This window comes from Heptranchias perlo, chromosome 31, assembly GCF_035084215.1.
Source record: "Heptranchias perlo isolate sHepPer1 chromosome 31, sHepPer1.hap1, whole genome shotgun sequence".
Classification (NCBI taxonomy): Eukaryota; Metazoa; Chordata; class Chondrichthyes; order Hexanchiformes; family Hexanchidae; genus Heptranchias; species Heptranchias perlo.
The window spans coordinates 33,777,911-33,803,120 of record NC_090355.1 but is presented as its reverse complement, the minus strand read 5'-3'; the positions used below and the strand labels follow the sequence as shown (position 1 = coordinate 33,803,120).

Genomic DNA, 25,210 nt, shown 5'->3' with positions numbered 1-25,210 from the left:
TCATTCGCCTCCATTTCTCGGCCTGATCTTCATCTCGACGAATTTGAGCGAATACTGCCAGCCTGTCCAGGAGGACCACTCGATGCCGTCAGCATACGAGGTGTGGTGACCCTTCAGGTACTGGCCATTGAGGTTCGAGGTGTGGCAGTTGTGGTACCACCAGGCCCCGCGATAGAACGTGGCGCAGTTGTTCTCGGAGTGGTCGTTATCCCGATCCTTCGTGGTGAACCTCATGCCGCCGTGCTTCAGGAGGGAGTCCCCTGTGAAAAGAAGCGAGCGGTCACGGCAATGGATGGAAAAGGCGCTGAGTCTCGCGCTGAGCCCGTGTCTCGCTCCTTATCACCTTGTGAACTCCTGTTGCTCAGCAACGGTTGGTGGCTCAGTGGGTCGCACTCACGCCTCCGCGCTGGAAGGTCGGGGTTCAATTCCCACTCCAGAGACTTGAGCACAAAAATCCAGGCCGACACTCCCGGTGCCAGTACTGAGGGAGTGCTGCACTATCGGAGGTGCCGTCTTTCGGATGAGACGTTAAACCGAGGCCCCGTCTGCCCCCTCGGGTAGATGTAAAAGATCCCATGGCCACTATTTCAAAGAAGAGCAGGGAGAGTTGTGTCCGGGGCCAATATTTATCCCTCAACCAACATAAGCTAAAAAAAAAACCCCCACATTATCTGGTCGTTTATCACACTGCTGTTTGTGGGATCTTGCTGTGCACAAGATTGGCTGCCACGTTTCCTACATTACAACAGTGACTAAACTTCAAAAGTACTTCATTGGCTGTAAAGCTCTTTGGGACGTCCTGAGATTGTGAAAGGTGCTACAGCCTCCCCACTGATAATCTCCTGGTGCCTGCTCCCTCCTGCCCCCAATAGTCTCTGTGCGCCCCCCTGAAAATCTCCAAATGCCCCCAATAATCACCTCCTGTCCCCTGATAACCTCCTCCTCCTACCCCCCCTGATAATCTCCTCGTGACCCCTGACCAGGAGGGTCTCCCAAGGTGTGTGTCATTGGGTCAGGTAATAAAAGGACTTTGAGACCTGCAGTGCCCGAGTACTCGGCCACAGTCAGTGGATATCCGTCCCTCTCCGGGTCGACAGAGAACAGGCCCACCCCAAACCTTCCGTACTGAGCGTAAACTGTGCTGTTCTCAAAGTCTTCCATCTCGACACGGAGCTCGTAGTGCGACTGAATGGTGAGGGCGTGAATCCTCTTCAAACCTAGGGGTGGATGAAGTTTCACTTTCAGTCAATAGGACAGCAGCAGGAAAGATTCAGAGATGTGGGCAGCCCACAGCAGCTCAATAAAACAGCTGGATGCAATCGGTGCCGGCAGAGGGTCGGACTGTTAGTACACGGGAGAGAATGGTGGGATTTGCAATCAGTCCTCAGGAAATGTGAACTGCCTTCACAGTGTGGTACTATTACAGTGTGGTACTATTACAGTGTGGTACTATTACAGTGTGGTACTATTACAGTGTGGTACTATTACAGTGCGGTACTATTACAGTGCGGTACTATTACAGTGCGGTACTATTATAGTGCGGTACTATTACAGTGTGGTACTATTACAGTGCAGCACTATTACAGTGTGGTACTATTACAGTGCGGTACTATTACAGTGTGGTACTATTACAGTGCAGCACTATTACAGTGTGGTACTATTACAGTGTGGTACTATTACAGTGCGGCACTATTACAGTGCGGTACTATTACAGTGCGGTACTATTACAGTGCGGTACTATTATAGTGCGGTACTATTACAGTGTGGTACTATTACAGTGCAGCACTATTACAGTGTGGTACTATTATAGTGCGGTACTATTACAGTGTGGTACTATCACAGTGCGGTACTATTACAGTGCGGTACTATTACAGTGTGGTACTATTACAGTGCAGCACTATTACAGTGCAGCACTATTACAGTGCAGCACTATTACAGTGTGGTACTATTACAGTGTGGTACTATTACAGTGCAGCACTATTACAGTGTGGTACTATTATAGTGTGGTACTATTACAGTGCAGCACTATTATAGTGTGGTACTATTACAGTGCAGCACTATTACAGTGCAGCACTATTACAGTGTGGTACTATTACAGTGTGGTACTATTACAGTGCAGCACTATTACAGTGTGGTACTATTATAGTGCGGTACTATTACAGTGTGGTACTATTACAGTGCGGTACTATTACAGTGCGGTACTATTATAGTGCGGTACTATTACAGTGTGGTACTATCACAGTGCAGCACTATTACAGTGTGGTACTATTACAGTGTGGTACTATTACAGTGTGGTACTATTACAGTGCAGCACTATTACAGTGCAGCACTATTACAGTGTGGTACTATTACAGTGTGGTACTATTACAGTGTGGTACTATTACAGTGCAGCACTATTACAGTGTGGTACTATTATAGTGTGGTACTATTACAGTGCAGCACTATTATAGTGTGGTACTATTACAGTGCAGCACTATTACAGTGTGGTACTATTACAGTGTGGTACTATTACAGTGTGGTACTATTACAGTGCAGCACTATTACAGTGTGGTACTATTACAGTGTGGTACTATTACAGTGCAGCACTATTACAGTGTGGTACTATTATAGTGCGGTACTATTACAGTGTGGTACTATTACAGTGCAGCACTATTACAGTGTGGTACTATTACAGTGCGGTACTATTACAGTGTGGTACTATTACAGTGTAGTACTTTTAAAATATGGCACTATTACCACGTGACACTATTACACTGTGGCACTATTACAATGTGGCACTAATACAGCATGGCACGATTACAATGTGGCACTATAACAGCATGGCACGATTACAATGTGGCACTAATACAGCATGGCACGATTACAATGTGGCACTATAACAGCACGGCATGATTACAATGTGGCACTAATATAATATGGCACTTTTACAGCATGGCACTATAACAGCATGGTCATATTGCAATGTGGCACTAGTACAGTGTGCAATTATTATAGTGTGTCACTTCCAAAATGTAGCACTATTACAGTGTGGCAGGAGGAGGTTATCAGGGGGGCAGGAGGAGATTATCAGGGGGATGAGGAGATTATCAGGGGGGCAGGAGGAGATTATTAGGGGGATGAGGAGATTATCAGGGTGGCAGGAGGAGATTATTAGGGGGGCAGGAGGAGATTATCAGGGGGGCAGGAGGAGATTATCAGGGGGGCAGGAGGAGATTATCAGGGGGGCAGGAGGAGATTATCAGGGGGATGAGGAGATTATCAGGGGGGCAGGAGGAGATTATCAGGGGGGCAGGAGGAGATTATCAGGGGGATGAGGAGAATGCTGGACTGAGCGGCTGGGATAATCCCACCGAGCTGCCCTCACTTTGCCGGAGCTGCGGTGGGAGCTGTGAGCTCAGGGTGACCCAGCGGAATGACACGGTTGGAGGGAGCACATCTCATTCGACAATGGTGATCGAAAACCAAATGAGGGGCAGGAGCCAAAGCGTTGCAGCAGATACCGGCTGATCACCGAGAATCATTAAAGGCAGCCACTGATTCCACTTTGCCACCAACTGGGGGGTGAAACCCACACAGGGAATTTGAATGAGTGTTTTGGTGGTGTTTGGAGCTGATTTGTGACATCACCTTCTCGTGGTCATGGCAATGGTCGTTGGGGTGGATGTTCCAGCCAGCGTTGTTTCTGTGCGAGCACCAAACCCGAGGTTCTATCTCCCTGTTGCAGGACTTTGGGTGGGTTTTGATGATACCGTGGCTCTATGGGAAGAGAAGCAGTTCTCCCAATGTCCCGGCCAATGTTCTTCCCTCGACCAACACCACCCGTGAACTGCTGATTCGTCTTCTTGCTGTTTTTTGGGATCTTGCTGAATCCCACAAAAAACAGCAGTGAGATGAATGCCCAAAATGGCGGCCGTGTTTCCCCCACAGCGAAAACAGCCGGCTCACTTCAAACATTGCGCGGGAAAAGTGAATTCCTCCCTGTGCTTTATTTTGAACACACGTCCCACTCCAGACACTTTAGCACAAAATCCAGGCCGACACTCCCAATGCGGGAGTGCTGCACTGTCGGAGGTGCTATCTTTTGGATGAGGCGTTAAACCGAGGCCCCGTCTGCCCTCTCAGGTGGACACGGACGATTCCACGGCCACTATTTCAAAGAAGAGCAGGGGGGAGTTCTCTCCGGTGTCCTGGGGCCAATATTTATCCCTCAACCAACATCACTAAAAAAAAAAGCAGATTATCTGGTCATTATCGCGTTGCTGTTTGTGGGATCTTGCTGTGCGCAAATTGGCTGCCGCGTTTCCCTAAATTACAACAGTGACTACACTTCAAAAAGTACGTCATTGGCTGTAAAGTGTTTTTTGGGACGTCCTGAGGCACTATATAAATGCAAGTTCTTTTTTTTCCCCTTCATGTGCAACAAAACAAACGAGGTCACACCTGGGTTAAGTAGCACGCAGAGGAATTTAAGAGGGAGCGGCACAGTGGGGAGATAAACCCCGTTGAGCATTGACCGGTGATGACGAGTGATGCCATCTGTCTCACCTTTAGTCGAATCCTCCAAAGAGGAACATCTGAAGCAATTCAACTTTCGTCGGGTATTGACGATAAGTGGTCTGCTCTCGATACTGAGCAGTCGGAGAGCGGAGATTTCCCAAGGTCAAAACAGCTTTGGGGTATTTTTTTTAAAAAAAAATGGGATCTTTTACCTGGATGTAATGTTTGATTGGAGAGAGTGGATTGAGTTAAAACTCCGACAAGTGAATCAGGGATTCCTTGCCAACATGGGAAACATCAATTATCAATGTCAGAGCCAGCAGGATATTGCACTCAGAATCAAATTAGCTAAAATCAGCAGAGTGAAACCATCTTGAGGTTGACAGCTATCAGTGGCTGTTGCAGAGCAGGCGGCCTGGTATTTATATAATAACCAGTGACCAGGTCAGCTCCTTCACCTTGCAGGATCGCTGTACTGGGAACCCGATCGATTGGAACAAGACAGACAGCCAAAGTAAAAAAAAAAGACTTTTATTTACGCAGCGCCTCATCTGAGCTTGCAGAAACATCCCAAAGCCACCTTTCCGCGCACTGTGATTATCTTTGAAGTACAACCATTGTTTTTATGTAGGTTAAACACGGCAGCCGTTTAGGTCGTTCGTCTGAGGTCAGGAGGTCGTGGGTTCAAATCCCCACTCCAGAGATTTGAACGCAAAATCTAGGCGGACACTCCTGGTGCCAGTACTGAGGGAGTGCAGCACTGTCGGAGGTGCCGTCTTTCGGATGAGATGTTAAACCGAGCTCCCGTCTGCCCCCTCTCGGGTAAAAGATCCCACGCTGACTATTTTGAAGAAGAGCAGGGGAGTTCTCCCCGGTGACCTGGGGCCAATATTTATCACTAAAACAACATCACTAAAACAGATTATCTGGTCAAGGAAGACAGGGAATCGAACCATGATGTGGGACAAGGGATTGGAGCCTCTTTGTTCCCTCATCCCCCTCTCCCTCTGAAACTGAAAAGGAGGCAAATGTACAAAATCAGAGAAGCTCTCTTCCCCCAAAAGCCTGAGGGACAATTGGAGCTTTCAAGACTGGGATCGGTAGATTTTTGTTGGGTGAGGGTATCGAGGGATACGGAGCAAAGGCGGGGAAATGGAGTTGAGGTACTGATGAGTCACGATTTAATTGAATCGCGGAGCAGGCTCGAGGGGCTGAATGTCCCACTCCTGTTCCCAATGTTCCCAATAAAACACATGTACACATACCCAACCAGTGCTCTCCTGTAATCTTCCCGAATCCGTCTTTGTAGGCATCCCACCCTTGGAAAAAATTCACTGACCCATCTTTCCGCCGCTGAAATACCTGAAAAAACACAATGAGACACGAGAAGAGCTGTGAAAATTAAACACAATGAGACACGAGGAGAGCTGTGAAAATTAAACACAATGAGACACGAGGAGAGCTGTGAAAATTAAACACAATGAGACACGAGGAGAGCTGTGAAAATTAAACACAATGAGACACGAGGAGAGCTGTGAAAATTAAAAACAATGAGACACGAGGAGAGCTGTGAAAATTAAACACAATGAGACACGAGGAGAGCTGTGAAAATTAAACACAATGAGACACGAGGAGAGCTGTGAAAATTAAAAACAATGAGACACGAGGAGAGCTGTGAAAATTAAACACAATGAGACACGAGGAGAGCTGTGAAAATTAAACACAATGAGACACGAGGAGAGCTGTGAAAATTAAACACAATGAGACACGAGGAGAGCTGTGAAAATTAAACACAATGGGACACGAGGAGAGCTGTGAAAATTAAACACAATGAGACATGAGGAGAACTGTGAAAATTAAACACAATGGGACACGAGGAGAGCTGTGAAAATTAAACACAATGGGACACGAGGAGAGCTGTGAAAATTAAACACAATGAGACATGAGGAGAACTGTGAAAATTAAACACAATGGGACACGAGGAGAGCTGTGAAAATTAAACACAATGAGACACGAGGAGAGCTGTGAAAATTAAACACAATGGGACACGAGGAGAGCTGTGAAAATTAAACACAATGAGACACGAGGAGAGCTGTGAAAATTAAACACAATGAGACACGAGGAGAGCTGCGAAAATTAAACACAATGAGACACGAGGAGAGCTGTGAAAATTAAACACAATGAGACACGAGGAGAGCTGTGAAAATTAAACACAATGAGACACGAGGAGAGCTGTGAAAATTAAACACAATGGGACACGAGGAGAGCTGTGAAAATTAAACACAATGAGACATGAGGAGAACTGTGAAAATTAAACACAATGGGACACGAGGAGAGCTGTGAAAATTAAACACAATGAGACACGAGGGAAGTTGTGAAAATTAAACACGATGAGACACGAGGAGAACTGTGAAAATTAAACACAATGAGACACGAGGAGAGCTGTGAAAATTAAACACAATGAGACACGAGGAGAGTTGTGAAAATTAAACACAATGAGACACGAGGAGAGCTGTGAAAATTAAACACAATGAGACACGAGGAGAGTTGTGAAAATTAAACACAATAAGACACAAGGAGAGTTGTGAAAATTAAACACAATGGGACACGAGGAGAGCTGTGAAAATTAAACACAATGGGACACGAGGAGAGCTGTGAAAATTAAACACAACGAGACACGAGGAGAGCTGTGAAAATTAAACAGTCAACGAGCATTCAAAGTCTGGGATTAAAAAACATGACAAGACGAAGTCCCCCTCTCCCTCTCTCCCGGCTACCTATCCCGGGCTCAGCCGGTGGGCACTGGGTGGAATCCCGCACAGGGAAAAGGCACGGAGAGGGGAAGGAGCTGGAAGAATGGAGCTCGCGGGGACAGGAGTAGGCCATTCAGCCCCTCGAGCCCTGTTCACGAATCCAGTACACGCGTTTGCACCTCCCTCCAAACAGAGCCAAGCACAACAGCGATCCGCGCAAAAAGGCGGCGCCACTGTTTCACACGGCTGACTTTAGGCGTTTCATGTTGACTATTTTGCGAAGGAGAGGTCCCACAGATCACACCGCAGTCGAGCGCTGTTGCGGCCGTTCCACATCCTGTCACCGTGGTGTGGAGGGAACGTTACAAAAACTCAAACTCTTCAGCCTTGAGAGGAGGCGAATGAGAGAAGGACGATCTTGCATTTCGACAGCGTCTCTCACCACCCTCAGGACGTCCCAAAGTGTTTCACGGCCAGTGAAGTACCTTTTTTTTTTGAAGTGCAGTCACTGTTGTGACGTTGGAATCCCGGCAGCCAATTTGCGCACAGCAAGATCCCACAAACAGCAATGTGATAATGACCGGATCATCTGATTTAGTGATGCTGGTTGAGGGATAAATATTGGCCCCAGGACACCGGGGAGAACTCCCCCTGCTCTTCGTCGAAACAGTGGCCGTGGGATCTTTTACATCCACCTGAGGGGACAGACGGCGCCTCGATTTAACGTCTCATCTAAAAGACGGCACCTCCGGCAGTGCGGCACTCCCTCAGCACTGGCACCGGGAGTGTGGGCCTCGATTTTGGGCTCAAGTCTCCGGAGCGGGGACTCTGAACCCACGACCTCCTTGACTCAGAGGCGAGAGTGCGACCCACGCAGAGCCTCGGCTGGAGGGATATAATGGTACTCGGTGAGAGGGAAAGGGTAAAAGCTGAGTCACTGTCTCGAGTCAAACCATGACGGCAGGACAAGGGGGCCAGGTACAAGCCGGTGACGGGAGAGTTCGGGACCGTTGTCAGAGGGGGACAACGCTTGCAAGAGGGCTCGGGATGGGGCGAGGGGGGGGAGAAGAGGCAAAAACTCTCCATGGATTCCAGAAGCTGTTAGACGCCGTGACTGGGGGGAGGTCGCGGGGGGGCGGGGGGGCGGGATCTGTAGGTTTCCAAGGAAGGATGAGCCAGAGGGGCCGAATGGCCTCCCTCGCCTGTAATGCATCGCAACAGAAAGTCTAAACATGGGAACCGCTGAGAAGATCTGAAGGCCTCTCGTTGCAAAGAGCAAAGGCACGGAAGGTCAGAGCGTGTAAAAGAAGAGAATTCTCCCTCCACAGATTTACTTTCGGAGTCCATCAAAAACCTCGATCTACTAATCCTGCTAGTCCGCCTTAATACCACTTCGCTTTTGAAGAGGACGAGTGTGTGGAAGTGTGGGATTTACTCAGTCAATGAGCGGGGACGTCCCAAGCCATTATTACAACTCAGAGCCTCATTAGTGCTCAGGTTCGATGCCGCAGTGAGGTGGTGAAGGCCAAGACCAAGGAGACTGAGCTCCAGGTGATGAAAGCAGCTGCAGAAAAGCGAAACTGCACAAAAAAAAACCCACTCTCTTTCTTTTTTTTTGCTCATTTATGCGAACAGGCAAGTCTCAGAGGACGGTCGACGTTTTATCTCGCCGTTAAGAGTTTCCGCCTGTCATTCGGGGTCGCCAACTCTGGTTGGACGTATTCCCGGAGGTTTCGTCACATGGCCCCCTGCCTCCGGACGCCCCGCCCCGCCCCGCCCCGCCACCCCCACAACGCTCACACCATTGGTCGCCCGACATGTCCGTCCTGGCGGTGCCCCGCCTTCCCACGGCCAATTGGAAAAGAGAACAGACTCCTCGTTACCCGATTGGTTGATTCTTGACTGTCAGTCAAACAGCCTTTCCCCCCGCCCCATCTCGAATATTTTTATAACTGATAAACAAAAGTTCAAAGAAAATGAAAAAAAACACAATTTTTTTTTTAGCGTCCTCTCTGATTCCTGGGTTTTTTTTGTTCACAGCAGCGTCCAGGAGATTAATCATCAATTCCTGGAGACTCCAGGACAATCCTGGAGGGTTGGCAGCCCCACACCTATCAGGTGGAATTTGCCCGCTTGAAATGGGCCTATAAGGGTCAAGACATTGGGTGGATTCCCTTTGTCCAGATCCCCACTGGATCGTATATAACCCACACACTGCTGGGAATTCTGGACTCGGAGGGTAGGCAAAGCACCGTGAGACGTTTTAAGGGACGATTGGCCGTTTTCTAACGAGGTGCTGTTCAAAATCTAAACATTTCGCCCTGTAATGGGGGCGGGTGTGGGTCCTCAGTTTGACACATCCTGAGGTACGGTGGAGAGGGAGGGGAGGGCGTGCGATCTTCGACATGGAATCATAGAACCACACAGCACAGAAGGAGGCCGTTCGGCCCATCGTGCCGGTGCCGGCCCTTTGACGGAGCTATCCAACTAGTCCCACTCTCTCCTTTGCTCGTTCCTCACAGCAAATATGTCTAACTCTCGGGATCAGGCTGTTCGCCCATTCCCTGTCTTTCGGGCCTGACACGGGGGACGAGATCCTCAAAGAGAGGTTGATTAAAAAAAAAACCTGAAAAAATAAATGAGGAACACAGACATTTTCAGAACTCCTCAAAGGAGATTCTGCGTTGAAGGGTGTGAAATCAGCTTATCCCTCGCAGGGCCCAATTGCTGTTGCCAACTCTGGTTGGATGCAGTCCTGGAGATTTCATCACATGACCTCCCGCCTCCAACTGCTCAGCCTCGCGTTCCCACCATTGGTTACCGGGCATGTCAACAACAACAACAACAACAACCTGCATTTATATAGCGCCTTTAACGTAGCAAAACGGCCCAAGGCGCTTCACAGAAGCGAGAATCAAACAAAATTTGACGCCGAGCCTCAGTAGGAGATGTTAGGACAGGTGACCAAAAGCTTGGTCGAAGAGGTGGGTTTTAAGGAGCGTCTTGAAGGAGGAGAGAGAGAGAGAGAGAGGCGGAGAGGTCGAGGGAGGGAATTCCAGAGCTCGGGGCCGAGGTGGCTGAAGGCACGGCCGCCAGCGGTGGAGCGATGGGAATCGAGGAGGCCCAAGAGGCCAGAATCGGAGGAGCTCAGAGATCACCTGAGGTCCACACCGGGGGCATTCTGGAAGAGATGGGTGGATAGACGAGGAGTAGGAACGCAGCTCCGATGTGGGGGAAGGGCTGCTTTCATCGGGATGTCGCAAGTAGAAATTTTTAACGATGCAAGCCTGAGCCTGATGCTACATGACAGGTAAACCTGGGGAATTCGAACTGCTTTCGGACTTTAAGTGCTTTACAAAATCAGGTTTTAAAAAAAATATTAAAAAATCTCTGCTTCCGAACACTCTCGCTCCAAATGGAAGAGAGTGGGCTGCAGATGACGTACACGAGTGCCTTTGATTCACAACATCGATAGCAGTGGCGTCCCAGCGGTACGTCCTTGTGGGTTGCATCGGGTCCGTCTCGCGACACCCCAGGCACCTCGTATAGCGGGCGCTGAATTGGGCCGTGGTTGTTTCAGCGCCACGCGGTCTCCTGAATATCCAAGATGGCGTCTTGCGTGCACACGCACGCTTCTAGTGTGATGTGCGCCGGACGCCATCTTGGTAAAGGGTTCAGCGCACACGCAAAGAACGAACGCCGGCATCATGTAAAGTAAGGAGAATAATATGCGTTCGATCAGTGTGCAACGCTGATTTAAAGTGATGGACACCATTTTGGCATTTAACGCTCCACTCAACGCACTGTCTTAACCCTGACCATTCGAACACATCTCAGAGTGTCTGGAGGACCCCCCCTACCAACGTTATTTAAAGGGACCATGCAGGATTCACAGGCTCGGAGATTATTTCTTCTGGCTGCTGTTTTCTGTACCTGTTTTTGGAGGCCTCCTACACTTGAATTCTAGGACGCGGGGACGTAGCCTGACATTTAGAGCAAGGACGTGCAGGAGTGAAATTCGGAAACGCTTCTACACGCAAAGGGTGGGAGAAGTTTGGAACACTCCTCTGCAAACGGCAGTTGGTGCTAGCTCACTTGTGAATGTTAAATCTGAGATTGACAGATTTCTGTGAGCCAAGGGTATTAAGGGATGTGGGGCTAAGGCGGGTATATGGAGTTAGGTCACAGGTCCACCACAATCTCATTGAATGGTGGAACAGGCTCGAGGGGCTAAATGCCACTGCCACTTGCTGCCTCCTGATATGCGCCACCTTCTCCTGCAAGGAAGCGGGGCGTGTGTCTGGGTGATGTGCCTGTCATGGTTGAATAGCTGCTGGTGTGTGTGGTCTGTGAGTTGTGGGTGGGCGGCTTGCAACAGTGGTAATGTGTGAGGGTGAGAGGAAGCATCTGGTTGGAAGAGTTGAGTACTGTTGGGAAGAGTTTATTGGTATGTGGGTGATGGGGGTGTAGTGCATGGTGTAATTGGTAGGAGACACCACTTGACAGTTGACCTCACTCACCTTGACCACTCGTGTCAAAGCACTGAACTTCTTCCTGCACTGCATCCATGTTCGTGGTGCTGTGCGCCTGGCATTGACTCCGCCCCCTGCGGCCTCCATTTTGAGCATGTGTCTGGAGGGCATCTTGCCCCAATCCCTGCGGATATAGGATGTCCCTCCTTCTGTCCACCTCTTGCACCAAGGTCTCTAGTGCATCAGCAGAGAACCTTGGTGCACGCACTCTCACAGGCCTGGTACCAACACGGACCATCAGATTGCTGAGGTCTGGTGTGCAGATTGGAGGATGTGGGATTTAGTAGTGCGCGACCTTTATTCAATGTTTTAACATAACTCAACAGTTTGTAAACATAGGGACGGGACCTGCACCTGTGTTTTACGTGTGCGATGTCTGATCTCTGTTCAGACTCACTGCAGACCCGTATCTTATTTTTCGCAAATAACAGGTCCGGCTACCTTTAAGAGAAACAGCCTGCCTTTAAGAGATTTGGGCTCCCCTTGCTGGTGGAAAGTGCGAATGTCGCGGTAGCGCGGTGACAAGGCCTGGTTTTATCGCACGCACGAGGTCCGTTTAGGCACAAATGTCTCGTGCTACCTGCAACAGGTCGACCGGGCGCAGGTTAATCGCGCAATGCGATGCCCACGCTCGCTTTCAGACGTAAAACAACTTAACCCCCACGGGGTTTAAATCCATGCCCCTATTAATTTACAGATATCAGCAAAGTACAACTATCAGGAAAGACTGAACAGGCTGGGGCTCTTTTCTGTAGAGAAGAGAAGGCTGAGGGGTGACCTGATAGAGGTCTTTAAAATTACCAAGGGGTTCGATAGGGTAGACGTAGAGAAAATGTTTCCACTTGTGGGGGAGACCAGAACTAGGGGTCATAAATATAAGATAGTCACTAATAAATCCGATAAGGAATTCAGGAGAAACTTCTTTACCCAGAGAGTGGTGAGAATGTGGAACTCACTACCACATGGAGTGATTGAGGCGAGTAGCACAGATGCATTTCAGGGGAAGCTAGATAAACACACGAGGGAGAAAGGAATAGAAGGATAGGGTGAGAGGGAGGGAGGAGGCTCGTGTGGAGCATAAACACCGGCATAGACCTGATAGAACGGAATGGGATCGGGAGACAGAACTGAATGGGATTGGGAGATAGAACGGAATTCTCTACCCCAGAGGGCTGTGAATGCTGAGTCGTTGGGCCGAATGGCCTGTTTCTGTGCTGTACATTCAATGTAATTCTTTGTAATATCTCAAGTAGCTGATTCTGACAGATTCTGATTTAGGGTTCATCCATCAGTGAGGGAACAGCCCTTCCCAAACCTCCAGACCGAGGCGAGTCAAACAAGGCAAACCAGCGACGAAGAAATATAAACATAAAAATAGAACAGAGTTGGCTGGGATTGGTGAGCTGGATTGCCGAGACTTGAGGCCCCCAGTCTGAAATATTTTGGAATAACTAGCTCGAAGCCTGGAAATGACCATAAAACCATTTTAAGTGGTATTAATGGCTGAATATATAAAGAGATTGAGATTGGGGAGATAGAACGGAACTGGATTGGGAGATAGAACGGAATGGGATTGGGAGATAGAACTGAATTCTCTTCCCCAGAGGGCTGTGAATGCTGAGTCGTTGAGTATATTCAAGACTGAGACCGATAAATTTTTGGACTCTAGGGGAATCAAGGGATATGGGGATCGGGCGGGAAAGTTGAGTTGAGGTCAATCAGCCATGATCTTATTGAATGGTGGAGCAGGCTCGAGGGGGCGAATGGCCTACTCCTGCTCCTATTTCTAATGTTCTTATGGATTGAGATTTGAGCGATAGGATGGAATGGGATTGGGAGATTGAATGGAATTCCACAAGAAATGTAAGATTGTCACCATTTGATTTGATCGATTACTTACTGTCCACCCTCCTCCGGCCATGGTCATGTCACAGGATACCTGAAATCCTGTGGGATAGTGGGTCGGAAACACCGAATAGATTCCATCCTCCTTCTGTCCCTTCATGTAGATATCATAGCAGTCTCGAGGGCGAGGGCCTACAGGGGTTTTCCAAAGAAGAAAGGCTTAATGCAGTGAACCAATTCATAATGACAATTCGGGCATTTAGAATGATGCCAATTATTAAAGGTTAGAAGAGCAGAGAACTGAAGATCATGAAAGAACGTTGCGTGGAGTTAAAATGGTTAAGATCATGAACATATTGGTTACAAATGGAGACAGATGGGGAGACAGCACCAGATGCTGGACATTTTTTTGCTTAGAATATTTTGTGCAATCATCACCTTTAAGTGGGAGTGCAAGGCAGGAAATGTCCTGCTCCTCACAGGTCTAACACCCCCGCTGTACTGCATGGATTTGACGTGCGTTTGGTGTAAGGGGAGATAAACCATACAGATTCAACATCCAATGGGCCACACAAGACCTGACAAAAATGTTCCCAAACCTCATCCATGCCTTTGTTACCTCCAGACTCGGCTAGTCCAACGTTCTCCTGGCCGGCCTCTGACCTTCTACCCTCCATAATCCCATCACCCCCCGTGCTCGCTGACCTTGGCTCCCAGTCCAGCAACGCCTTGAATTTAAAATTCTCATCCTCGTATTGAAATCCTTCCATGGCCTCGCCCCCTCCCTATCTCTGTGACCTCCTCCAGCCCCAATACAAGCCTCCGAGATCTCTGCGCTCCTCCAATTCTGGCCTCTTGCGCATCCCCAATTTCCTTCACCCCATCATTGCTGGCCGTTCCTTTAGCCGTCTAGGTCCTAAGCTCTGGAATTCCCTCCCTAAACCCCTCTGCCTCTCTCTCTGCTCCTTTAAGACCCACCTTAAAACCCACCTCTTCAACCAAACCTTTGGTCACCTGTCCTAGTATCTCCTTATGTGGTTCGGTGTCAAAGCTTCTCTGATAATCGCTCCTGTGAAGCGCCTTGGGACATTTTACTGTGTTAAAGGCGCTATATAAATGCAAGCTTTTGTTGTTATTGAATATCTAGGTTGGTAGGAATGGCCCTTTGCGATCCTGGGAGGTGATGCCCAGTCAGAGCGCCAAATGACACTGACCGACCGTCTCAATTCTCCCGGATCGGTTGGCGCGTTGAATTGGTCAGTTTCACTCACGCCCCTCTCGTGTGTAAGTCCTCCTACTCTGAAACCTGCCCCATTTCATGATTCAGGCTAGAATTGAAAAAACACATAACTTTGATAGCCGCGGCTCAGTGTGGGTCGCGCTCTCGCTGCTGAGTCAGAAAGTTGTGGGTTCGAGCCCCGCTCCAGAGACTTCAGCTCGTAATCCAGGCGGACGCTCCCAATTAAACGCTGAGGGAGCGCTGCACTGTCGGAGGTGCCGCCTCTCAGACGAGACCTTAAACCGAGGCCCCGTCTACCCTCTCAGGTGGACGTAAAAGATCCCACGGCCACTATTCAAAGAAGAGCAGGGGGAGTTTCCCCCCCGGTGTCCTGGGGCCAATATTTATCCCTCAACCAATATCACCAACACCAATAACCTGGTCATTATCACATTGCTGTTTGTGGGATCTTGCTGTACACAAATTGGCGGCCGCATTTCCTACATTACAACAGTGACTGCACTTCAAAAGTACTTCATTGGCTGTGAAGCACTCTGGGACGTCCTGAGGTTGTGACAGGCGCTATATAAATGGAGTTTCTTTCTTTCTTTCGCCAAGCGTGGGAAAGGTGGGATCTTTCGGTTTCAGGCTGGCTGCGAGTGAAATGGGAGTCATGGCACCAGAGCGGGGAGGAATGACCGATGGTGAGGCGGGACAAATGAGGTGATGGGACAGGCAACGACTCACAGTTCAGGCAGCTCTTGGGCTTGGGTCTGGCGGGTCGTTTCACCAGGTCGGCCTTCAGGTGGACATTCGTGGCTCCCTGTTCTCTCTGAAGGGAGTCCAGCACATCGCTCACCCAGCCCGCAACCTTAACCAAGTTAGCCTGACTCTCCGAGAGCAGCTGTGGGGAAGAAAATTGGGATAATAACAACCACAACAACAACTTGCATTTATATAGCGCCTTTGACGTAGTAAAACGTCCCAAGGCGCTTCACAGGAGCGATTATCAAACAAAATTTGATACCGAGCCACATAGAGATATTAGGACAGGTGACCAAAAGCTTGGTCAAAGAGGTAGGTTTTAAGGAGCGTCTTGAAGGAGGAGAGAGAGGCGGAGAGGTTTAGGGAGGGAATTCCAGAGCTTCGGGCCTCGCCAAGAGTGGAGCAATTAAAATCGGGGATGTGCAAGGGGCCAGAATTGGAGGAGCGCAGAGATCTCAGAGCGTTATAGGGCTAGACGAGGTTACAGAGGGAGCCGGGGGGGTGCCGGGGAGGCCATGGGGGGATTTGAAAACAAGGATGAGAATTTTAAAATCGAGGTGTTCCTGGACCGGGAGCCAGTGTGGGTCAGCGAGCACAGGGGGTGATGGGTGAACGGGACTCGGTGCGAGTTAGGATACGGGCAGCAGAGTTTTGGATGAACCCAAGTTTACAGAGGGTGGAAGATGGGAGGCCGGCCAGGAGAGCATTGGAATAGTCGAGTCTGGAGGTAACAAAGGCACGGATGAGGGTTTCAGCGGCAGGTGAGCTGAGGCAGGGGCGGAGACGGGCGATATTAAAGAATAATAGGAATGTGTAGAGGTTGCCAACTCTGGTTAGACATATTCCTGGAGGTGTCATCACATGACCTCCTGCCTCCAAACGCCCCGCCCCCACACTCCCGCCATTGGTCGCTCGACACACCTATACTTGTCAATTGGAAAGCGAACAGACGCCCCGATGATTTTACTCCCGGTTTGCTCACAGCAATGTCCAAGAGATTAATCTTTAAATATCGGCCAGGACAACCGGGGAGAACTCCCCCTGCTCTTCTTGGAAATAGTGGCCGTGGGATCTTTTACGTCCACCTTGAGAGGGCAGACGGAGCCTCAGTTTAACATCCCATCCGAAAGACGGCACCTCCGACAGTGCAGCACCCCCCTCAGTACTGGCACCGGGAGCGTCAGCCTGGATTTCGTGCACAAGTCCCTGGAGTGGGGCTTGGACCCAGAGGCGAGAGTGCTGCCCACTGTGTCACGGCCGACTTCAACAGAAGAGCAACTCAGGCTGCCGATCCCCGATCGCCGAGGCCCTCGATTCAAAAGTGATCTTTTAAGCCAAAAGCCAGCGTTCGTTCCCGTGTTGCTGCTATTGGTCATTCCCAACTACTTGGCCATTTTAACCCCATTCTGCTCTGAATGACGGCCCTTGTTACTGCTGTGAAAACAAGTCGTTTTGTAAATAAAGTGAAGAATCTTTCATAGAATCACAGAATGATACAGCACAGAAGGAGGCCATTCGGCCCATAGTGTCTGTGCCGGCTCTTTGAAAGAGCTATCCAATTAGTCCCACTCCCTCTGCTCTTTCCCCATCGAGCTGCAAATTTGAAGAATTTATCCAATTCCCTTTTGAAAGTTATTATTGAATCTGCTTCCACCGCCCTTTCAGGCAGCGCATTCCAGATCAGAACTACTCAATCTGCATGACAAATTGTCCTCACCTCGCCTCTGGTTCATTTGCCAATCACCTTAAATCTGTGTCCTCTGTCACTGGAAACAGTTTCTCCCTATTTACTCTATCAAAACCCTTCATGATTTTGAACACCTCGATTAAATCTCTCCTTAACCTTCTCTGCTCTGAGGAAAACAATCCCAGCTTCTCCAGTCTCTGCTTCAATGATAAAAGTGATCAAAGGGATATCCTTTACTGTGATGACATGGAACCTGGAAAGCGGGTAGCAAAGTCAGTGTGTTGAGGTCTGAACCCCGTGACCTAAGGGGATTTCGGGTCAAGTCTTGCTGCCCACGAATGGTGGGGAATTCCATGACCTTACCTCGATTAATCGCCCTTGCTCGGACTGGAGCGAGCTCAGTTCCTGGCTCAGGCTGGCCTGACCCAGTCTCAAGGCCTCGTGATCCTGCCTCAGCCCGGCGGTGCGGTCTGAGAGTTTGGCCACGGTGAGCAGGAGGGCCCTGTCCCGCCCCTCGGCCGCCTTCACCTCCTCCCCCTGGCTGGACAGGGCGGCGAGCAGCGAGGAATGGAGCCCCCCCAGGAGGGCCAGGTCGCTCCTGTAGTCCGGGCAGTTCGGGCCGACGGTGGGGCCCTTGGTCTTGGAGCCGTCGGCCTGGTCCGTGGTGGCCTGGGCCTGGGTCTGGTCCTGGTTGGCGTCGATGGGGGGCGGGGTCTCCCCGGCCTGGTGATAGTGGTTGAGGAAGACGAGCACTCCCGTTACCGCGACTGCCAGTAACACGGCCAGGAAAAGCACGACCATACACAGCACGTAGCCACAGCTCAGCTTCTGCAACAATGGAGAGGATTAGAACATTAGGAAGCTCATATTTAAACCACGGCAGTGGGACAGGGTCATCATTGAGATTGTGGAACATGGGAACAGGAGGAGGCCATTCAGCCCCTCGAGCCTGTTCCACCATTCAATTCGATCATGGCTGATCTGTATCTTCACTCCATCTACCTGCCCTGGTTCCGTAACCCTTATTACCTTCGCCTAACAAAGGTCTATCAATCTCAGTTTCGACATTTTCAATTGACCCCAAACCTCAATAGTTTTTTGAGGGAGAGAATTCCAGATTCCCACCACTCTTTGCGTGTTTCCCGACATCACCCCGGAACGGCCCAGCTCTAATTTTAAGGTTATGCCCCCCTTGTTCTGGACTCCCCCCACCAGAGGAAATAGTTTCTTTCTCTCTCTACCCTTTAATCATCTTAAACCTGTTTTGGTGATGTTGGTTGAGGGAAAATATTGGCCAGGACACCGGGGAGAACTCCCCTGCTCTTCTTCGAAATAGTGTCATGGGATCTTTTATGTCCGCCCCCAGAGGGCAAGACGAGGCCTTGGCTTAGCCTCTCATCCGAAAGACGGCACCTAGAACCGTAGAAAAGATACAGCACAGAATGGGGCCATTCGGCCCATCGTGTCCGCGCCGGCTCGAAGAACAACCAGGTGCCCATTCTAATCCCACCTCTGACAGTGCAGCACTCCCTCAGCCCTGGCGCCTAGGAGCCTCAGCCTGGATTATGACCTCAAGTCTCTGGAGTGGGGCACGAACTCGTGACCTTCTGACCCAGAGGCGCGAGTGATACCCACTGAGCCAAGAAAAGAGAGTGTGAGCTGAGATACAACAGCTGGGGAAGATTGTGGAAGCAGGGCGAGGAGAGGCCAGGGCGGGTTATGACGATGAAGTCGATACTCTGGGAGATAAGTTGCTGGTGGAGCTGACTGAGGACGGGGGGTGACAGGCCCTGTGGGGCTTTGTGTGGGTTGGGATAAACTCTGGATGGGCTCGGAGATAGTGTGGTGAGGAGCTGGGGAGGAAGGCCAGCAAACCAATCCTTGAACCGATGAAGGTGAAGATGAGAATTTCAAATTCAAAAATCAGAGCCTACTCTTGGAAACCAAAGTCTCCAGTGGATTGAACGAACTAATCTGATTTTACCGTAAGCTTCACTTGTTGATTGAAGGCTTTTGAGAGTGTTTAATGCAACTTCAAAATTTATACGGCATTTAACAAGTCAGAATGCAAATGTATTATAAACAAAGCACTGAGAGGATTTTCTGCTGTGGCTTTATGTTCTGTTTTGATCTCGGTCCACAGCTGGATTTAATGAGACTGGTTCCAGGCAGTGTTTACAGAATCATTTCTAAAGACCCAATGCCCACTGTTCTAAACTCTTGAGATACGAGCGGGGTTAAATTCCCTCACAAGGCTAAGGAAAGAAAAAAACTCCATCTCCTTCTGGCCCACACGGAAACCTAAAAATAATTCTACCTGCCTGGGCCTCTTCTGGCCCTCAATCCATCTAGGTTTGGTCTGGGAGGGAAGTCACTACCACTCCCTGGTTCAGGCCTTGGGTTAAAATCGCAGATCGGGCCCCAATGACGTCGTCAGAGCCTCGATCTGCATATTTAAAGAGGACCCCACTGGCTTGGGGCTGGAACGGAGAGGGGAACTCCCCATTTTAACTCCCCCCCCCCTCTCTCCCCACACACCCGGCCAGCTTTCCACAAGGCAGAGTTACCCACAAGACAACAACTACAACTTGCATTTATATAGCGCCTTTAACGTAGTAAAGAGTCCCAAGGGTAATCAGACAAAATTTGACACCGAGCCACATAAGGAGATTTTAGGACAGGTGAGAGGTAGGTTTTAAGGAGCGTCTTAAAGGAGGAGAGAGGGGCGGAGAGGTTTAGGGAGGGAATTCCAGAGCTTAGGGCCCAGGCTGCTGAAGGCACGGCCGCCAATGGTGGAGTGATTAAAATCGGGGATGCGGAAGAGGCCAGAATTGGAGGAGCGCAGAGATCTCGGAGGGTTGTAGGGCTGGACGAGGTTACAGAGAGAGGGAGGGGGCGAGGGCCAGGGAGGGATTTGAAAACAATGATGAAAATTTTTTAAATGGAGGTGTTGTCAGACCGGGATCCAGTGTCGGTCAGCGAGCACAGGGGGTGATGGGTGAACAGGACTTAGTGCGAGTTCGGATACGGGCAGCATTCCAGATCAAAACAACGCGCTGCCTGAAAAAATTCTCATCTCACCTCTGGTTCTTTTGCCAATTATTCTAAATCTGTGTCCTCTGGTTACTGACCCTCCCGCCAGTGGTGGGGGTCCTGTCATCGGGGAGGGTAGGAATCCCATGATTGTGGAGGGTGGGGGTCCCGTGATCGGGGAGGGTGGGGGTCCCGTGATCACGAAGGGTGGGGGTCCTGTGATCGCGGAGGGTGGGGGTCCCGCGATCGCGGAGGGTGGGGGTCCCGCGATCGCGGAGGGTGGGGGTCCTGTGATCGCGGAGGTTGGGGGTCCCGTGATCACGAAGGGTGGGGGTCCTGTCATCACGGAGGGTGGGGGTCCTGTCATCACAGAGGGTGGGGGTCCTGTCATCACGGAGGGTGGGGGTCCCATGATTGTGGACGGTGGGTGCCACGATCGCGGAGAATGGGGGTCCCGTGATCACGAAGGGTGGGGGTCATCGCTGAAGGCGGGGGGGGGGGGCAATTCCATGTTTAACCTTTGACCGGGGCCTCTTTGGCTCCATCGCCCGTGGAGCTGCTCAGAGTGAGCGAGGCGCAGGCTCCGGCCTACAATGGCGACTGGGGTCCCATTTACCTTGCGGGACACCTAATTTCCATATTGAAAGGGGGGGGGGGTCTGTCGCCCCAAACGGGCGGGAGCTTTGGACACCTGGTGGTAGGCCCCATTCAAAATGGCGTCGGACGCCTCGCCTGCCGTTAACGGTGAGGCCATTCTGAGGCAGCTCCCGTCCCCGTTAACTCCAGGAGAGTGGGAGTCAAAATCGACCCCAACTGACGGAAAAAGAGCAGCGTGTTGAACAAAAATAACCGCTCCCAACAGCGTTCGGTCTGAATCACTCCGAGCTGCAGCTTCAACACGGACTCTGATCCTCCGGCTTAATAAAAAATAAATTGGTGACAGGAAGCCGCCCAGAGCTGCAAGAATCATTTTGTGTTTCCTCACTCTCCCGTCACCATCGGTCACAACTGAAAACCACAGGGGCAGTCGTGAGGAATAAAAGAGTTAAATTACAAGGACAGGTTGCACAGACTGGGCTTGTAGCCCCTCGAGTATCGCAGATTAAGGGGTGATCTAATTACGGTGTTTAAAATGATTAAAGGATTCGATAGGGTTGATAGAGAGAAACTATTTCCACTGGTGGGGGGAGTCCAGAACAAGGGGGCGTAACCTTAAAATTAGAGCCAGGCCGTTCAGGGGCGATGTCGGGAAGCACTTCTTCACACTAAGGGGAGTGGAAATCTGGAACTCTCTCCCCCAAAAAGCTGTTGAGGCTGGGGGTCAATTGAAAATGTCAGAACTGAGATTGATGGATTTTTGCTGGGTGGGGGGGTGTTCAGGGTTTCGGAACCAAGGTGGGCAGATGGACTTAAGGTGCAGGTAAGCCGTGATCTAATTGAATGGCGGAACAGGCTCGAGGGGCTGAATGGCCTCCTCCTGTTGCTATGCTCCTATGAATAGTGTGAAATAACACGGGATATTGTGCAGCCGTTGGATGGTTTGGAATAGTGTAAAATAGTATCACATAGCGTGGAACACTAAGGAGCAGCATGAAATAGTGTTAAATAGCATGGAATATTGTGGGATAATAGAGAATAGTGAGAAATAGTGAGGTGTAGTGGGGAATAGTACAAAATGGTATTAAATAGTGTGGAATAGTGAGAAATAGTGTGGAATAATGTGGATGAGTGTGAAATAGTGTAGAATTGTGCAAAATGGTATTAAATAGTGTGGAATAGTACAAAATAGTATTAAATAGTGTGGAATAATGTGGATGAGTGTGAAATAGTGTAGAATTGTGCAAAATGGTATTAAATAGTGTGGAATAGTACAAAATGGTATTAAATAGTGTGGAATAGTGAGAAATAGTATGGAATAGTGTAGATGAGTGTGAAATAGTGTGGAATTGTGCAAAATGGCGTTAAATAGTGTGGAATAGTGAGAAATAGAGTAATCAGGACGATCTCTGCATTAAACAATCAGACAGATAAAAGTAAACGTGGTGGGAATCAGAGGTGCCATAATAATAATAAATTCTGGGAATATATACATGAAAATCTATATATAATAAAATAATATATACTTGAAAAGGAAAAAAATTGCAGGGCTATGGGGTAAGAGCAGGGAGGAGTGGGGGTAATTGGATAGCCCTTTCAAAGAGCCAGCAGAGGCACAATGGGCCGAATGGCCTCCTTCTGTGCTGTACGATTCTACAATTCACAGCAGGTCAGTGAGTACCTGGAAGAGAGAACAATGGCTGAAGTCATTGTTTGCTCGTCGACACCCCGAACCTCTTTCAGACGCTGTGTATTTCCAGCATTTCTTCTGATTTTAATTTCCAGCCTCTGCAAGTTGTTTTTTTTTTTGAATCCTCCTCTCCCCACTCCCACCGTCTGCCTCTGGTGCAATAAATACTTTTTTTTTTATCATCTGCGAGTTTTGTCAGATTACTTAAAAAAGAATTAAGTCTGGAAGGCAGTGAGGAACCACACTGTCCATTCAGCTCACTGTCTGTTCCCCAGGTTACGTATTTAAACTGCGGAATAGAATATCCGTGTCTGAATAAAGCAGGGATAACATCAGCCTTTTGCTGCTACTGGAGAAATGCAATGCAGTTTAGATGGGAGATGTACATACGAGGAACGCTGTGCCCTTTCATCTCCCGATGCACAACAGGAATCTGATATGACCCAGTCACTGCTCTCACTGTATTGCGATGAATTATAAAGCAATGAGAATTTCTCATAATGTACAGGCCACCATCACAGTCATGCGATCCGATCACTGCTAATTCTGTCCCCTTTCGATAACGACAGGTATCGAAATTGCTTTGTGGGATCGGAATGCTGCTCAGCGATCCCTTGTTCGGGAATTATTCCTGGTTTTCTCCTGCGTTGTCCCCGCAGGTTAAAAGGGAAAAAAAAAACATGAATTTTAAAAACCCGACCACAGGTTTCGAACGATTATTTTTAGTCTTTGCTGTGAGAAGAATTAACATTTGTGCTTTCTTACTTTCTTGTGACTTGTAAAAGAAAGTAAATGTTCTGGTTACCTGGACTTTTTGCTTTGGGCTGTCCTGCAGATCTCCATCCATACTTTTTCCACCTGAGGCCAGGCAGCAGGGGCTCTGACTAATTCCTGAAGAAGCTCTCGTCCTATTTTCATTCCAGGCTTTCCACAGTTTTTCTTCCAGGAAAGAAGAGAGAGAGAGAGAGATCGATAGATAGACAGAGACAGAGAGAGAGAGAGAGAGAAGGCGAGATAGAAAGAGAGGGAGAGAGATAGAGAGACAGAGAGATAGAGAGAAGGAGAGAGGAAAGAGAAAGCAATAGAGAGAGAGGGAGGGTGCGAGAGGTGATAGAGAGATTTATGTAATTAGAGGAAGAGAGAGAGGGATAGAGAGAGAGATATAAATAGAGAGATAGATAGACGGAGATAGAGAGAAGAATAGAGAGAGAGATCGAGAGAGGGAGAGAGAGTGGGATAGAGAGAGAGATAGATAGATAAACAGAGATAGATAGAGAGAGGAACAGAGAGAGAGATAGATAGAGATAGATAGAGAGAGATAGATAGAGATAGATAGAGAGAGGGATAGTGAGAGAGAGGTAAATAGAGAGAGATAGAGAGCGGTAGAGAGAAGTGAATAGAGAGCGAGAGATAGAGAGAGTGGTAGAGATAGACAGGGAGCTGGAGAATGGTTTTAACACAGAGTGAGCAGCCTCCTTGTACTGTGCCTTGTTGCTCAGGGTAAATAGACACACAGTTGAAGAGTTTGCTTTGTTTGTGAGGGTGTGTTCGAGAGGTCAGAAAGCAATTTAAAATTCCCACCTCCCGAGGACACAGGAGCAGTTTGATCTGTCAGAGTGTCGGAGTCTCGATCTCAGCCCACACAGCATTCTGTACAAGGTAAAAAAAAAATCCCTCAGCTTCCTGTCACCAGCTCATTTGATCAGCAGGTATTAGAAAAAAGGGTTGGACGTGGGAGCTAACAGCAGAGACACTGTACGGTCGGGAGACACAGCCTCCTGTCGGGAGGGGGACAGACATCAGTCACATCAGCTCTGACCACAGCCCCTTCTTGCTTCGTTCCCATCTACCTGCTGCTTCCGAGCACGTCCTCCACCATGGCTTGAAGGTTCAGGACCTCGGGTAATGTAAGAAAAGAGAAGCTGGACAAATGGGAAGCAGACGAGCTCTCCATCTCTCTCTTATATGAGCAGACATGCAGTTCCCCCCTGATGCAGTATGCTGTGAATAAGAGCAAAGCCTTATTTGCTTGTTAATGTATCGCTCGCTGGGAATATTTAACCAGGGTAAATGCCTTGGGCTTTCAAAATCAGGCCCTGGGACAGCATGGTGGAGTCAGAATATAAGATCAAAAGCAAAATAGTGGAAATCGGAAATAAAAACAGAAAATGCTGGGAACACTCAGCAGGTCAGGCAGCGTCTGCGGAGAGAGACACGGGGTTAATGTTTCAGGTCGATGACCTTTCATCAGAACAGGAAGAAGTAAAGATTTAACAGTTTTTCAGCAAGTGCAGAGCAGACCCGCCACTGAGCAAAGATACACGAGGTGCAGAGAGTTAAGGAACCCCGGTGCTGGATAATGGATAAATCACGGCTTTCAGTGTTCCGCACCAGGCCGGAATCAGTTCATTCACAGCAGATTCCAGTCTGTCTTCTTATTATTATAGGAACATAGGAACAGGAGGAGGCCATTCAGCCCCTCGAGCCTGTTCCTCCATTCAATTAGATCATGGCTAATCTGTATCCTAACTCCATTTACCTGCCTTGGTTCTGTAATCCTTAATACCCTCACCCAACAAAAATCCATCAATC

At 49.2% G+C, this 25,210-nt stretch overlaps 1 protein-coding gene across 1 annotated transcript; it reads right to left on the bottom strand.

Annotated features, from left to right (window-relative positions):
* On the bottom strand, positions 1-23,465 carry LOC137300355 (fibrinogen C domain-containing protein 1-A-like). The gene is made up of 7 exons (XM_067969438.1): positions 23,424-23,465; positions 17,662-18,126; positions 15,594-15,750; positions 13,683-13,819; positions 5,763-5,859; positions 1,038-1,217; positions 1-260 (listed from the first exon to the last, which is right to left on the bottom strand). The coding sequence occupies exons 1-7, from the start codon at positions 23,463-23,465 to the stop codon at positions 1-3; spliced, it is 1,338 nt and encodes a 445-aa protein (XP_067825539.1).
* Between the last annotated feature and the right edge of the window lie 1,745 nt (positions 23,466-25,210).

Excerpts from the sequence above, each read along its gene's own strand:
- LOC137300355 (XM_067969438.1), bottom strand. The coding sequence starts at position 23,465 with ATGGATGGAGATCTGCAGGACAGCCCAAAGCAAAAAGTCCAG. Across the intron at positions 18,127-23,423 it reads GCCCAAAGCAAAAAGTCCAG|AAGCTGAGCTGTGGCTACGT; the intron begins GTAACCAGAACA and ends CCATTGTTGCAG. Across the intron at positions 1,218-5,762 it reads TACAGGAGAGCACTGGTTGG|GTTTGAAGAGGATTCACGCC; the intron begins GTATGTGTACAT and ends ATCCACCCCTAG.